We start from the raw sequence: 14728 nt of genomic DNA, 5'->3' as shown, positions 1-14728 counted from the left end.
ACACAGGCAGCATATGGCAGGCAGAGTATGGCACACACAGGCAGGGTAGGGCAGAGTATGGCACACACAGGCAGCATATGGCAGGCAGAGTATGGCACACACAGGCAGGGTAGGGCAGAGTATGGCACACACATGCAGCATATGGCAGGCAGAGTATGGCACACACAGGCAGGGTAGGGCAGTATGGCACACACAGGCAGCATATGGCAGGCAGAGTATGGTACACACAGGCAGCATATGGCAGACACAGGCATCATAGGGCAGGCAGAGTATGGCACACACAGGTAGCGTAGGTCAGGCAGAGTGCTGCCTGTGTGTGCCATATACTCTTTCTACCCTATGCTGCCTGTGGGAGGTGAACCTGGCAGGGGTTTGTTCTGGGAGTTTGTGAGCAGTTGGAAATAGCCATTAAATGGTCCCTAAGGTGTGTAATTATATGCTGGGGGTTGCTGTGCTATCCACAGGGGAGGAGTCATCATATGGATTTTAGGGTGTGTCTTAATATGACCTAAAATAATTTTTTCACATATGAATGATGGTTGATATCCCTGCAGTGAGGACCAAAATGGGTGTGGTTTGAAGTGGGTGTGGTTTAAAAGGGGGGAGTGGTCAAAACTGGCTTCCAGTAGCGGCCCTCCACCATGTATGCACGAGAAATTCCGTCCCTCGGCACCGCAGAAGTTGGACAGTACTGTGCTAATGTATTTTATACATCCAGGAAGGGGCAGGGGGGAAGGGGCACTTAAAACACAACTGAACTGATAATAAACTGATAGACAATTTTATCTATACTCCTACTTGTAATGATTTCCCTAGAATCCCATAGTCATGTTTAAAGTTTAAGCTAACATTACAGCTGAATTAAAGCAGTTTTTCAAATGTTTTAAAGCTTCAGTCTTCACATATACAAGTATTTCTAGACCTGCAATTTTTTTTTTACTTAATTAGTTATCAGTGAGAGTTAGGCTAGGTTCACAGTGGGTATTGTGTTCCCTGTAACTGAGGAACACGACGCAGTGGAGCTGCCGCACCTTAACTGTGCGTTACGTCCCATTTAGTGAAGCATACAGTCAATGAAAAGCATGCTTCATGGTCACTCAACGTGTTCGTTTATGCACTGCGTGCATTGGGCTTTATTCTTATAGCAGAGAAGTAATTAATTATGACTGTTTGTGAATTGGGACATTTAAACTTGCTTTATTTTTTTATTTTTATTCCCATTTAAATTTAGTAGGAGTCGGAGTCGGTTTAATTTTTGCCGACTCCGACTCCACAGCCCTGGTTAAATCGGCAGAAGGAGGTAGAATTTCTATTGTTTCTACCTCCATATCTGATGATTCAGCCCTGAACCAATGGTTGCACGAAAGATCGAAATTGCTACATGTATGGCATGGTGTACACCTTTACCCTAGCAACAAACACATTTGGGGAGATTAAAGGTATAAAATCCCTACTTTTCTGCATTTCTGCCTTCTTTACCAATAGAATTGTGTAATCTCAAGTGGATTTAATTAATTAGGATTACTTCATTTTTTTTGCAGTGTAAACAGTCAGTTCAGAGTTTTGGGAAGAACTGTAGTCTTTGTTTGCCATGTATTTGTTAAATCAGTTTGTACTATTAATAGCGTATAGTGACACACTACAGCACGCAGACAGGTAGAACAGGAATTTGCACCAAAAAAACACAAACACAACTAATTATTGAGTTCATCTCTCTCACCTAAAGATGGCCATACTCCAACAAATTATATTTTTTGTTTTGTACGAATATCTGTAGCTGTATGTGGCTTGCTGACCCCAACCAATAGCTATGTGCTATGGGTATTGTTCAGTTTGTGGATCGGGCAGATTTCAGAATATCAACTGCCAATGCACCATGTTGGCACATAGTGCATCAGCAGATGTGGAAGTTAGTAGTTATAGTTCCACTTCATTTCATGCCATTGTGATCATTTCTTGTGCTCTGCATTAATGAATAAAAAATCATAGTTACATTTTCAGTTTCTCTGGGACAGGGACTCTTGTGATTGATATCTGTAAAGTCACATGTGATATGATGGTCCAAATAAATTAAGATAAGTGTATATTATCAACTGGCAATCAGAGGAATCTTTGGTAGCATTTTCATGAGATTCAGCCATGCAGTGATAAGGTTGTCCTTGTACTGTTCTTAGGGTGAGGTCATATTGAACATATGGTCCTCTTCTCTCCACCTGTGTTTTGTAGGCAAGTGGAGGGAAGTTGACCATACACCCAGTGTGCCCACACCCTTAAAGGAGGAGGAAAGGTAAAAACTAAGTAAGCTTTATCAGAAAGGTCTATCTAAATACAACCATAAGCACTCCCAAAAACGCTGCACGGAGTTCTCTGTCAAAAGATTTCTTGTGTCTGTCATTCCTGTGCCACAGACACGCAGCTTTCTGCTCTCTGCTCTCTCCTTGCTCCCCCTCCCTCAAGAATGCTAAGAACCCCCCTTTCCCCTTAGGGATGTGGATCTGAGCCAATCAGCAGGAAGCTTCCTCATAGTCTTACAAACTGAGCATGTACACTGGTCTGGGTCTCGGTGCAGGAGCGAGGCATTATGGGAACTATCTTTACAGAGCTCAGCGTTTTTTCTTCCTGTTTGGCTTCTGATCATCTGAACAGGTGAACTATGGGGAGACTTTAAGGACTTTAAGCCTAGTTTTTCAGCACCCAAAATGTGCTGAAAAAGTCACCCTCGGCTTATACTCGAGTCGGGTGCCTTGGATCCCTTCACCCTCTGTCCTTTGTGTGCAAATTAGGCCACCTGCAACCAGACCCTCCAGTGCCCTGGCCTGCTTCCATACTTATTTCCCCTTACATCTCCTCCAGAACTGGGTCTGCTGCCAGTTTGCCAATGCACAATGAGCGTGGGGTAGTACTCATATTGTTTTTGTTGACCCTCTTCTCCACTTACAGAGCTAGTTTAACTGTTTTTCTTTGAAACATATATTTAAAAACATATACCCCACCGATGCCTCAATTAATATAATTCTGTTGGTATTTATTTTGATTATTGAAACTTAGCAGTAGCGGCTGCATTTCCCACCCTAGGCTTATACTCGAGTCAATAAGTTTTTCCAGTTTTCTTAGGTAAAACTAGGTACCTCGGCTTATATTCGGATCGGCTTATACTCGAGTATATACGGTAAATTAAAAGTAAATCTAAAGGCATTCTTTTTAAGTACTTACTGCATATCTAAATTCCCAGATCCCTGCTTGCTTCTCTGAGATATGGTGCTGGCAGCCTACAGCAGTGTGAAGACTCCAGTGAATCACTGAAATCTCTCTGTCCTTCCTGTAGACTGCCAGCGGCAGCCTTCCTATTCTCTGAGCATGTGTGTAACTTGATCCTGTCTCCTGTTCTGAGCTACACATGCCCACCAGCGGATCTGGCAGAGGGGCAGGAGGGGTGAGGGAATGAAACATGTGCAGTATGACATAAGGAGGGAAAGGAAGGGAGAATAACTTTTTAGAGATGGCTGCCTGTTCTAGAAAATGTGAAGTAAGTGTGACTGAGTAAATATTTGATTAGGTGAGCCAAAAGTGTGGCGTTTTTACTAAACAATAGGAGGACTATTGGGCAGTATGCTTTTTTACATTTTGACTTGCATTCTCCTTTAAGGGCACTATTGAGAGAACTGAAGGTATGCCTGCAGCTCGAGATTAACTCTTTATTAGCCTTTCCTTCTCCTTTAAAAGGGAGAGCTGTACTTGTTTGCCAAGTAACACTCTGGTTAACACTGACCCTGCAACCTAGATGATACAGCACACTAATATATATTGAGCTGCCAGCAATCAGAAAACATTGGTGTAATAGGAAGCACCACTACAGGTTTACACCCACTTACTAGGTTTTGGTATTTGTTAGCTACTGTGCTTGGAGAGGTCTAGATAAGGAGTTGCCATTTCTTGTGAAAGCGCCTAGGGCCAATTACTTTGTTTTTGTTTTTTTACAGCTCTGTGTTCAAACAATTCTGTTCCTCAGCGGCTTGTAATTCTCATCTCTGCATGCCATTTGTTTAAAAGCTTCTTTCAAGCTTGGCTTAAGAGGCAGAAAGCTTTCATGTTTATACGTGGCCTCACTTTTAGTATCTAGAAAAGAAGACACTAAGTGCATTTTACCTTTAATTGATAATACAAGCTTTCCCTGTACTGAGTTGCCTGCAAATTTTAGATCACTGCAAAGCAAGGAGACCACCTAATAACATAGTGACAAAGGCACAAAACATTTATGCAGCAAAATGGGGTTCAGAATAAAGTAGCACAAATATATACACTATAAAATGAGCACTTGTATTATTCATATTATTAAGCATGCATCTTGTAAACATGTATTATGCATCTGTTTTTGCTCTTGAACCCATATGGTAAAACCTCATTTGGTTATTCAATTAAAGTCATTCATTTTGTTATATAAAAATGTGTCAGCATCACTTTTTTAAATACAACATTCTAACCAAAACCCATGCCATTGTCCAAACTCTATCTTCTCTCATTTCCACAGTGTGCCTCCTTGGAATGAGATATTAAAGGTGATAGTTAAGTTACAGTCACAGCTGAAGGGCCACATGCAGAAACTTTTTTTACTTGTCATTATCCAGTAGCACAAATCAGAACGTGGCCCTCTATCTGTTTCTGAATACTTCCCTCCAACCAAGGGTGCAGGCCAGGCAGTTCTTGTTCTGCAGGAGATTGAAGGAGATAACAAGAAAACATGTCCCTCAACATGTACAGGTAACCCCCAGCTGTTCTGTACAAGAACAGCCTGCACCAATTATCAGAGGTAGTTGAAAGAATACAGACATCAGGCAAACATACCATCCTGCACAACTGGCCTACACCTTATTTATGGTCAAGCCCTGTGTTCTGGCATTCTGTACTACAGGGATTCCCAACCTTTTATACGCGTGAGCAACATTCAAATTGGAAAACTGTTGGGGAGCAACACAGACATGAAAAAAGTTCAAAGGGTTCCAAATAAGAGCTATAATTGGCAGCCCCTGTGTGGACTGGCAGCCTACAGAATGCTCTGTTTGGCAGTTTTAATGCAACCAAAATGTGCCACTAAGCCACAAATTCAAAAATAAAATAAAGGCTTTGAATTCACCGGGAGCAACATATCACCAGCCACTGGTTGGGGATCACTGCTCTACTACTTCTGTTAGGTCCTGATAACCCAGAAATGAGCTACCCACAGAATTTTAGCCAAGTTGCAAAAAGTATTTCATCAGAGATGGAAGTTTTATTTGGTCCAGCACAGAATACAAGAGTATTCAGGAGTCTGGAGAGAACTCCTTGCAAACTGACCATTACAATACTTTTTATTAATCAGGTAGAATCATCAGGTAGCCGTTTGTGATTGGCCAGAAAAGCATTTTATATTTAAAGTTTTTATAAGCAGCATAACTTTTCTTTAGTATAAGTTTCTCAAAGCGTTGCAGTTTCTTAAAGGAGAAGGAAGGCTATTTTGGCATTTTACTGCCAATAGATTTGCCACATTAGTGCCACCTAGAACACTATATATATATTTTTTCTTGAGCTTCAGGCTATTAACGTCCTTTTTTCCTTGGCTAATTTATGATATCTAAAACACACAGTATAATATTTGCACGTAGCATAATGGATATATGTATGCAGATAAATTATAATATAATCATAAAGCTATTATATGAGTAAAATACCTGGGTAATCATAAAGCCTGGGGCCTGTCAGATATTTTAGGCCTTAACACTACAAAGTTCAGCAGTAAACCATAGCAAACCAGAGATTTACAGAGCCAGAGCAGATCTGACTGTTTCTAGACTGACCTTATTTTTTCAAAGTCAGTTTAAATATGCACCAAATGAACATTACCTACGGTCACCTGAACTGAATTTAATAAAATCCCTTTTATTTTCATAATTATGCAGTAATGTCTCTTGAAAATAATTTTATCTTATCTCCCTTTTGCAGCTGGGCCCACTGAGTCTGGTCTTTATGGGAATCATTGCTGTTCACTGCATGGACCTGTTGGTAAAATGTGCCCATCACCTTTGCCAGAGGTAAGGTTTTTTTTATCGTATATAGCCCACATGACCGCTTTAAAAAAATAAAACTAACTGACACTCATACTAAAAGGTGGTAACTTTGCACCACAGCAAGTAAAAATACATAATTTTGCACAATAGACCCTTGGAAATGAGAAGGGATAAATAATCTAATAGCTCTTTGTGGAACCAGGTAACTTGTTCCCTAAGGCAGTGGCTTGTAAGTCTTCAATCTGCTCTTTATGTCTTGTAGAATTATAAAGCAAACAGTTAACCTTTAGCTGCTTTGTAGTTAATTCTAGCTCTAGCCACTCTAAATCATAGTGGCATAATCAACAACCAAATAAATAAAATAAAAATAAATAACCAAACAAACAAAGTGTTGTATGAAATGACACACCAGGCTTAGGGTATGACCAGGTTTACTCATCATTTCATACACATTATTTTATGCCAGTGTGCAAGGGCCAGAGAAATTAAAGTAGGTACCAACAAAGCAGTATAAGCATGTAACTAGTAAAAATAAGATCTTGCACTTTCACCTTCCAAAAATTTTTTTTTTATTTCATTCTTAAGGAACCAGAGACCCTTTGTGGACTATGGCGATGCACTGATGTACAGTATGCAGGGCAGTCCCAGCCAGTGGCTTCAAAGACATTCTGTTTGGGGGAGGTAATTAAGCACAGAACACATTATATTTTAATTATTGTTGCTTTGCCTTCTTGTGGATGACATTTCCTTTTCCTTCATACCACCAGCTTGTGAAATTATTTTATTTATTCCCTATAAAAATCTGTTATGATTACTGAGTGAATAGGTGCATTTCCATTTCATACCTTGTATTGGGAGAAGCACACCTCTCTGGCGAATGCCTTTCAGCCAGTTACTTCAGCAGAAATGCAGCACAAGCTTTCGGGGCAATCAGGTTCATTTCTGCTGAAATAAAAAGGCATTTGCCAGAGTATAGAGGTGTGCTTCTCCCAATACAAGGTACAAGGATGTTGTTTGGCTTGGAAGCAGCCAGGGAAGTGAATGCACCCTTGGAATATGTAATTGGCGTGCTGAAGAATTTGTATTCTTTGGACACCGTTTCCATTTCAACATTGAATTGGTTTGATATTATATATGGAATTGTGCCAAATGGCTTCAATTATATCATAAATAAGTATGTACCATTTCAGTGCCCCATTAAACTCTTTTAACAGGTGAAATGGTTGCACTGACAGCATGTTGTAATGAAAACATGCTGATCTGATATACTGTGACAGAACAAATGTAGCTGGCAGTACCCCGTGTATGTGTCCATATGTGCAAAAACAAGAGGTGAACTGCAAGATGCAGAATGTTACTGGGGATTTGAGAACTACATTTAAATGGTTCTTGTATGCTCCTCGGTCAAAATGAACCAGCCAGCTGTACTCCAGTTATTACAGTATTTCTGCTACTTTGCCTAACTAATAATGCAGGCATAACAACTAATCCGGGAGCTTGCTTTTGCCTTCTAGTGCAAGGGTACAATAGCCCAGATCATTCCTTGTGCTCTTGGTTTCTTTGAATATTTAACTCAAATTGCTGCATAATCGATAATATCTTTACAAATAATACCAAAGAGTATTTGGTTTTTAGTGAAGGTACAGTTATAGACTATAGCACTCATTTATTTAAGGTTTTTAAGTTAGCCCAATAATGGGTGAATTATTGCACTAGTTGACGCACCATGTAGCTAGTGGCTAACTGCACACAACTATAGAAGCTCCCTGTGCCTCGAGAGGCATTTTCGGCGATTTGCCGAAATCGCCTGCGCAGCGTGTGCCATCCCACCGGCGACTTACATTTTCGCCGGTGGGATGGTAGTTCGGGGAGATTAGTCGCCCGTGACAAGGGAGATTTGTCGTGGGCGACTAATCTCCCCGTGTGTCAGAGCCCTTAGCCTGGGTTAAGTGTCCACTTCAATGCAAGTACTTGTTGCTTTACCCCTTCAATATCGCACATGTGAGCAATGCCCAAGTAAACACCCTTTGTGTGCTGCCCAGCACAAATCTTTGCACCTCTGGTATTGGGCACAGTTCTGGAATATTGGCAAAGAATGACACACTCACGATAAAAGCATGGTTTTATTTTCTCCTAATTCTTTTATAAATAAGCTCTTCAAGTATATGGTGACCGGATTAGCTGCCACAAGATGGCTCTAGTTACCAACTACGCTATTGAACTAAAGGATCTTCTATTACATGCAGGTCTTTTTACTAAACAGTGAGAATACATTTCTCTTTGCACAATAGGTGTATTCTCAAAGGAATATGTCTTTCTTCTTTTGAACATGTCCTATCCAATAACTCCTTATCCTCTGCTCTAGGGGCTGGGACAGTCAATGAGAGAAGCAGACTGTATGATGTAAAAACACTGATCTATTTTCCCTTTTACTTTCAGACGAATCGTTGGATTCTTCTTGATCCTCACGCAACTGGGATTTTGTTGCGTCTACTTTGTATTCCTAGCTGACAATATCAAACAGGTACTGAAATCAGTCTGAGTGGGCTTCAGTCTAGTCAGCACTGTTATGGCACCTATGGCGCTCGTGTTTTTTGTAGAAATAAATCATGAGTAAATAAGTCATATACTTGGAATCTCATAAATATGTATTAACCAGCTGAAAATAAATACAATACATGCATGCACACAAGAAAGGCTTTCATGCTTCTGCAGTACATTGACCTTGCCAACCATATATCATTTTCTCCTTTCATATACTTCAATTTACGAAGGTAGTGCAAGCATAGTTATTCTTGCACTACCTTCGTAAATTGAACATTATAGCTTTTTCTGTCGTTTTTCTACAAATACATCTAATTTGGTGGTTCTGTTCAGTTTAATTGTGTGCACAGCTTGTTGGTTTGACTCATGCTTGTGAATACAATCCATGAGGTTTTCTCCCACACAATATGGATTCTATTATTCAGTTATACGAGCCTAGATGATTCAATCACATTATCTTTTTATAATACTCAGCCTTTATCTGGCCTCATGTTTCCATGTAAATAATAGGCAGTTTAGATGCTTTGTAGCCTTAGTGGTGGGATCTTCAAGTTACCTATTCATTTGCAGTATCTATAACATGGACCCTTTAAGTATTGAGACTAAAGGGACAGTAATAGCAAAATACATTTTTAAATGACAACAATATGCACTGTTGTTTCTTAAACTGTTTCATTAATGCAAAAAAACAGTTATTGAAAGGCAATGGAAGTTTAAACAGCTTTTTAACATATATTTTGAATAAAGCGTTTTAGTGATTTTAAATTTACATTTGTAAATGTCACTGCTGGGTCTGGCTGCTTACATTCTCTACACTCTTGACTCTGTCCTCTAAAACAATGTACTGTAGCAGAAGCCAGATGAAAAGGAACTCCTGCTATATTGTTTATAGAGTCAGAACCAGAGAACAGAAATGGATAAAAGATACTGCTTTCAACTGCAGTTCCATTTATATAAGATTTAAACCAGACCAAACATTTTTAATGCATGTATATTGGAAACCAGAAACTAATTTATAGATGGCGTTCCCCTTTAAAGGAGAAAAAAAGGTAAAAACTAAGTAAGCTTTATCAGAAAGGTCTATGTAAATACAGCCATAAGCACTCACAGAAATGCTGCACTGACTTCTCTGAAAAAAGATTTGTTGTGTCTGTAATTCCTGTGCCAGAGACAGGCAGCTTTCTGTTCTCTGCTCTTTCCTGCTCCCCCCTCCCTCAAGAATGCTAAGAACTCACTACTTCCCCCTTAGGAATGTGGATCTGAGGAAGCTGACTCATAGTCTTACTAACTGAGCATGTACACTTGGGGGTATATTTATGATGCTGTGTAAAAAGTGGAATGAAGCATTACCGGTGATGTTGCCCAGGGCAACCAATCAGCAATTAGATTTTAACAGTTAGAAAATCAAAGCATAGTATCTGATTGGCTGCTATGAACAACATAACCAGTGATGTTTTACTCCACTTTTTACTCAGCATCATACATATACCCCTTGGTCTGCATGTCTGTGCAGGAGTGAGGCATTATGGGAACATTCTTTACACAGCCCAGTGTTTTTTCTTCCTGTTTGGCTTCAGATCTTCTGAACAGGTGAAATATGGGGAGACTTAAGGGCACTATTGAGACAACTGAAGGTATGCCTGCAGCTTGAGATTAACTCTTTACTAGCCTTTCCTTCTCCTTTAAGTATATTCCCTCCATACTTTCAAATGCATCATGCTTTATAAGTGGTATCCCAGTTTTCTTTACCCTTATGCCACATTGGGTACTTTCACAGCCATGATTTTTCCCAGCAATTTGTTTGAATTGCACAGTGGCTCACAGAAATAAATCTTTTATATATCATATAAGTCTTTTTCTTGTGGCATACTTCTTGTAATTGACTGAAACGACAATTATGTGGTTATTTCAGTAATTTTAACTCCATTTCCAGAAATGGAAAATACCTTGTTCCATAACTAATGATTTCTCTTTGTGCCCTTAAAGGTGGTAGAGGCAGCTAATGGCACGACAAATGACTGCAGCTCTAATGAAACTCTTGTGCTGGTAGAGAGTATGGATTCCAGGTTGTATATTCTCTCATTTCTGCCGTTTCTTATCCTGCTGGTCTTCATCACAAACCTGCGCTACCTGTCCATCTTCTCATTGCTGGCTAATCTCTCCATGTTGGGGAGTGTTATTATGATCTACCAGTATATTGGCAGGGTAAGACAGTTGCAGATGAGACTTCCTTTTTCATCTTTGTTTAGATTTCTGTGAAATAAATGTCCTCAGGTAGAGCTGGTGTCTATGTTATGTTAGGAAGAGCTATCGAAGAAAGGCAGCGCATGGTAGGGCCTAGAGGACTAAAGGTAGCCATGTATGTATGGAAAAAATTGTACTGGACATATTTTAAGTACGTGTATTTTGGGTAGAAAATTGGTATCAAGGATATCAGTCAGTTTGTCGATCTGGCAGTTTTTAAATTTTTATCTGCATTCTGTTGATCCATATTCTCCACATGCAATAATTCTCAGTGTTATAGTTTCAAATAAAGAGATTATGAACTTTGGGCAAATGAAATAACTCTTGCAGGTAGTCATGATAGAATCAGAGGACCTGCTCTTACTATTGCTTACTTCTTGTAGGATATCCCGGACCCCACAAGTCTATCTTTTGTGTCTAGTTGGAGGTCTTATGCTCTCTTCTTTGGCACTGCAATTTTTGCCTTTGAGGGCATTGGAGTGGTAAGTTTGTACACAACATTTTCATTCTAAGAATAATTAATGTACCAGTATAGGATCTATTATCCAGAATGCTTGGGACCTGGGGTTTCCAAATAAAAGATCTTTGCTTAGTTTGGATCACCATACCTTACGTCTGATAAAAATCATTTAAACATTATATAAAACAGATAAGATTGTTTTGCCACCAATATGGAATTGTGCAGCTTAGTTTGGATAAAATGCAATCAAGTACAAATGTGAATTATTTGCTTTAAAATTGGCTCTTTGAGAAATGGCTTCTTTGAGCTTTCAGAATAACATATTTTCATATAAGGGATTTCATACCTGTATTCCCCACACTTAGCAGATTTGTCCTTTGCTGGATAATAAATTCTAATTTTGTCCTATCTGGACTGCTATAAACTATCCATCTAACTAGCATATTTGCCTCTAGCCATTCCATATAACAGTTCATATTAAACTTGTGTAATGGAATTGCTGTACATGCCTTTAATCTTGCCTTTCTACCTGCAGAGATATCTATAATGACTTATTTTGCTTAGCCTTATTCCCACACCTCTCCATACAATATACAGCAAACAGTATTTGGATTTTTCTATTTATTGGAACTGGCAATTTTGTCCACACCCATCATTACTGACACAGGTGCTACTACATTAAACTATTATATTTTTAACTGTTCTGTGCTTCCTACAGTTTGGGGAAGGCCATTTATTGTTACAACATGCTAATAACCCTATGCACAAAGTAAGGTTCTTACTGAATATGGTAGATGGGATGGGAATGAATGAATGGACAACAGAGAGTCCTAAACTTTACCCAACCAAACATGGCACTGATAATTGCATCCTGCACAGTTTAGTAGAATATATTTGATCAGTATGGCTATCATTGGCCATCCTATTTATAAAGTATTTAAATGATTTTCATTGGTCTCATCTGAAGACCAAATTTGACTAAAATTTTGGTTGCCAAGGATGTTAAATTTCTAAGTATATTGGTAAAATTTTATGTTTTTTGACCATTTTTTTTTTAACATTTTGAAGCTTTATAAATAGACATCTAAATGTGAAAGCCATTGTTAAGCAACCCATGACCATTCTATGTCCAGATGTCCGATGCTTGGGGAAACAATCCTGAAATACATAAAAATTTAGACATCATAATAATGAAAGAATTATTGGTGCCCTTACATTCAGTTTAATTATTTGTGACTGGGATTTCAAATAAGTTACTGAATGCTTAATCTAACAGGAGAGCAATTCATCCGTTGTATCTGCTCTGCACTGGTCATTTGGGGAATAAAGCTCCTCTTTCCAGTCTTGTCCATTTTTTTGCTGTTTCCTTAGAGATTAGGCCTTCAGGTTAAGTGGCTACACACGTGAAATGAAATTTCTACTACATACCACTTCAAAGCCATGATTTCTTTGAGCCTTTAATTACATTGTAGATTCATTTTGGTGTAGAAGGCCATTTTCTACTTTTTAGAGCCTTCTGGCTATTGAATGCTGCCTCTGATGTACATTCACTGTTTTCTTGGAAACTAGCTTCTAATTAAGCTTCTTATTGTCACAGTGTCATCCATAGACTTCTTATCTTCATTGCAAACCTTGGCAAGTATACTTAACCTTGCTGTGTTTATACAAGGCTATTATTTATATGAGTTGGATGTTGGCTGCTGCATGCAAAACAACAGCACAGGATATTATCAAGATCTTTAGAAGAAGCCTCGAACTTATTTAATAATATGAAACTGGTGTAGTGGTCTGCTGGTTAATGCAGTGACCGTGTGCTTACATACAGTGGATATAAAAAGTCTACACACCCCTGATAAAATTTCAGGTTCCTGTGCTGTACAAAAATGAGACAAAGATAAATCATTTCAGAACTTTTTCCACCTTTAATGTGACCTATAAACTGTACCACTCAATTGAAAAACAAACTGAAATCTCCACCTAGGAGGGAAGAAAACAAAAAAAAACTAAAATAATGTGGTTGCATAAGTGTGCACACCCTTAAACTAAGCACTTAGACTAAGCACTCTTTTTGATATGAGTCTATCAGCATGGCACATTTTGACTTTGCAAGATTTGGCCACTCTTCTTTGCAGAAACACTCCAAATCTGTCAGATTGCAAGGGCATCTCCTGTGCACAGCCCTCTTCAGATCATTTTCAATCGGATTCAGGTCTGGGCTCTGGCTAGGCCATTCCAAAACTTTAATCTTCTGGTGAAGCCATTCCTTTGTTGATTTGGATGTATGCTTTGGGTTGTTGTCATGCTGAAAGATCAGCATCCTCCTAATGTTTAGCTTTCTAGCAGAAGCCTGAAAGTTTTGTGCCAATATTGCCTGGTATTTGAAACTGTTCATAATTCCCTCTATCTTAACTAAGGCCCCAGTTCCAGCTGAAGAAAAACAGCCCCAAAGCATGATGCTGCCACCACCATGCTTCACTGTGGGTATGGTGTTCTTTTGGTGATGTGCAGTATTGTAGTTGCGCCAAACAAATTTTTTGGAATTATGGCTTAAAGGACAATGAAAGGTTAATATAAATTAAAAGTAAGTCTAAAGGCATTCTTTTTAAGTACTTACTGCATATGTAAATTCCCAGATCCCTGCTTGCTTCTCTGAGATATGTTGCTGGCAGCCTACAGCAGTGTGAAGACTACAGTGACATCCACTGGAATATCTCTGTCCTTTCTGTAGGCTGCCAGTGGCAGCCTTCCTATTCTCTGAGCATGTGTGTAATGTGATCCTGTCTCCTGTTCTGAGCTACACTTGCCTACCAGCCAATCAGAAGGGGATCTGGTGGGGGGGGTGGGAATGAAACACAGGTGCAGTATGAAACAAGGAGGGAAAGGAAGGGAGAATACCTTTTTAGAGATGGCTGCCTGTTCTAGAAAATGTGAAGTAAGTGTGACTGAGTAAATATTTGATTAGGTGAGCCAAAAGTGTGGTGTTTTTACTAAACAATAGGAGGACTATTGGACAGTAGGCTTTTTAAATTTTGACTTGCATTCTCCTTTAAAAGTTCAACCTTGGTTTCATCAGATGCCTTTTCCCACATGCTTTTTGGAGACTTCAGATGTGTTTTTGCAAAATGTAGCCTGGCTTGGATGTTTTTCTTAGTAAGAAAAGGCTTTCGTCTTGCCACTCTATCCCATAGCCCAGACATATGAAGAATACGGGAGATTATTGTCACATGTACCACACAGCCAGTACTTGCCAGATATTCCTGCAGCTCCTTTAATGTTGCTGAAGCCTCTTGGTAGCCTCCTGACCAGTTTTCGTCTCGTCTTTTCATCAATTTTGGAGGGACGTCCAGTTCTTGGTAATGTCACTGTTGCGCCATATTTTCTCCACTTGATGATGACTGTCTTCACTGTGTTCCATGGTATATGTAATGCCTTGGAAAAT

The 14728-nt window shown here is 39.3% G+C and overlaps 1 protein-coding gene across 9 annotated transcripts in view; it reads left to right on the top strand.

Moving 5' to 3' along the window:
* The window catches only part of slc36a1 (solute carrier family 36 (proton/amino acid symporter), member 1), a 135269-nt gene that overhangs the window by 15224 nt on the left and 105317 nt on the right, over window positions 1-14728 (top strand). For all 9 annotated transcript variants that reach the window (XR_004221919.1, XR_004221920.1, XM_018092822.2 and 6 more), the window contains exons 4-8: window positions 5977-6065; window positions 6627-6722; window positions 8481-8565; window positions 10572-10790; window positions 11213-11311. Coding sequence is in view for 7 of the 9 variants with exons in the window: in XM_018092822.2 (XP_017948311.1) it covers window positions 5977-6065; window positions 6627-6722; window positions 8481-8565; window positions 10572-10790; window positions 11213-11311 (588 nt within the window). In the remaining 2 variants the exon portion in view is untranslated. The remainder of the gene's footprint in view (window positions 1-5976; window positions 6066-6626; window positions 6723-8480; window positions 8566-10571; window positions 10791-11212; window positions 11312-14728) is intronic.

This window comes from Xenopus tropicalis, chromosome 3, assembly GCF_000004195.4.
Source record: "Xenopus tropicalis strain Nigerian chromosome 3, UCB_Xtro_10.0, whole genome shotgun sequence".
Classification (NCBI taxonomy): Eukaryota; Metazoa; Chordata; class Amphibia; order Anura; family Pipidae; genus Xenopus; species Xenopus tropicalis.
Note: the sequence above shows the minus strand (reverse complement) of the source record. Positions and strands in the feature narration are given on the sequence as shown.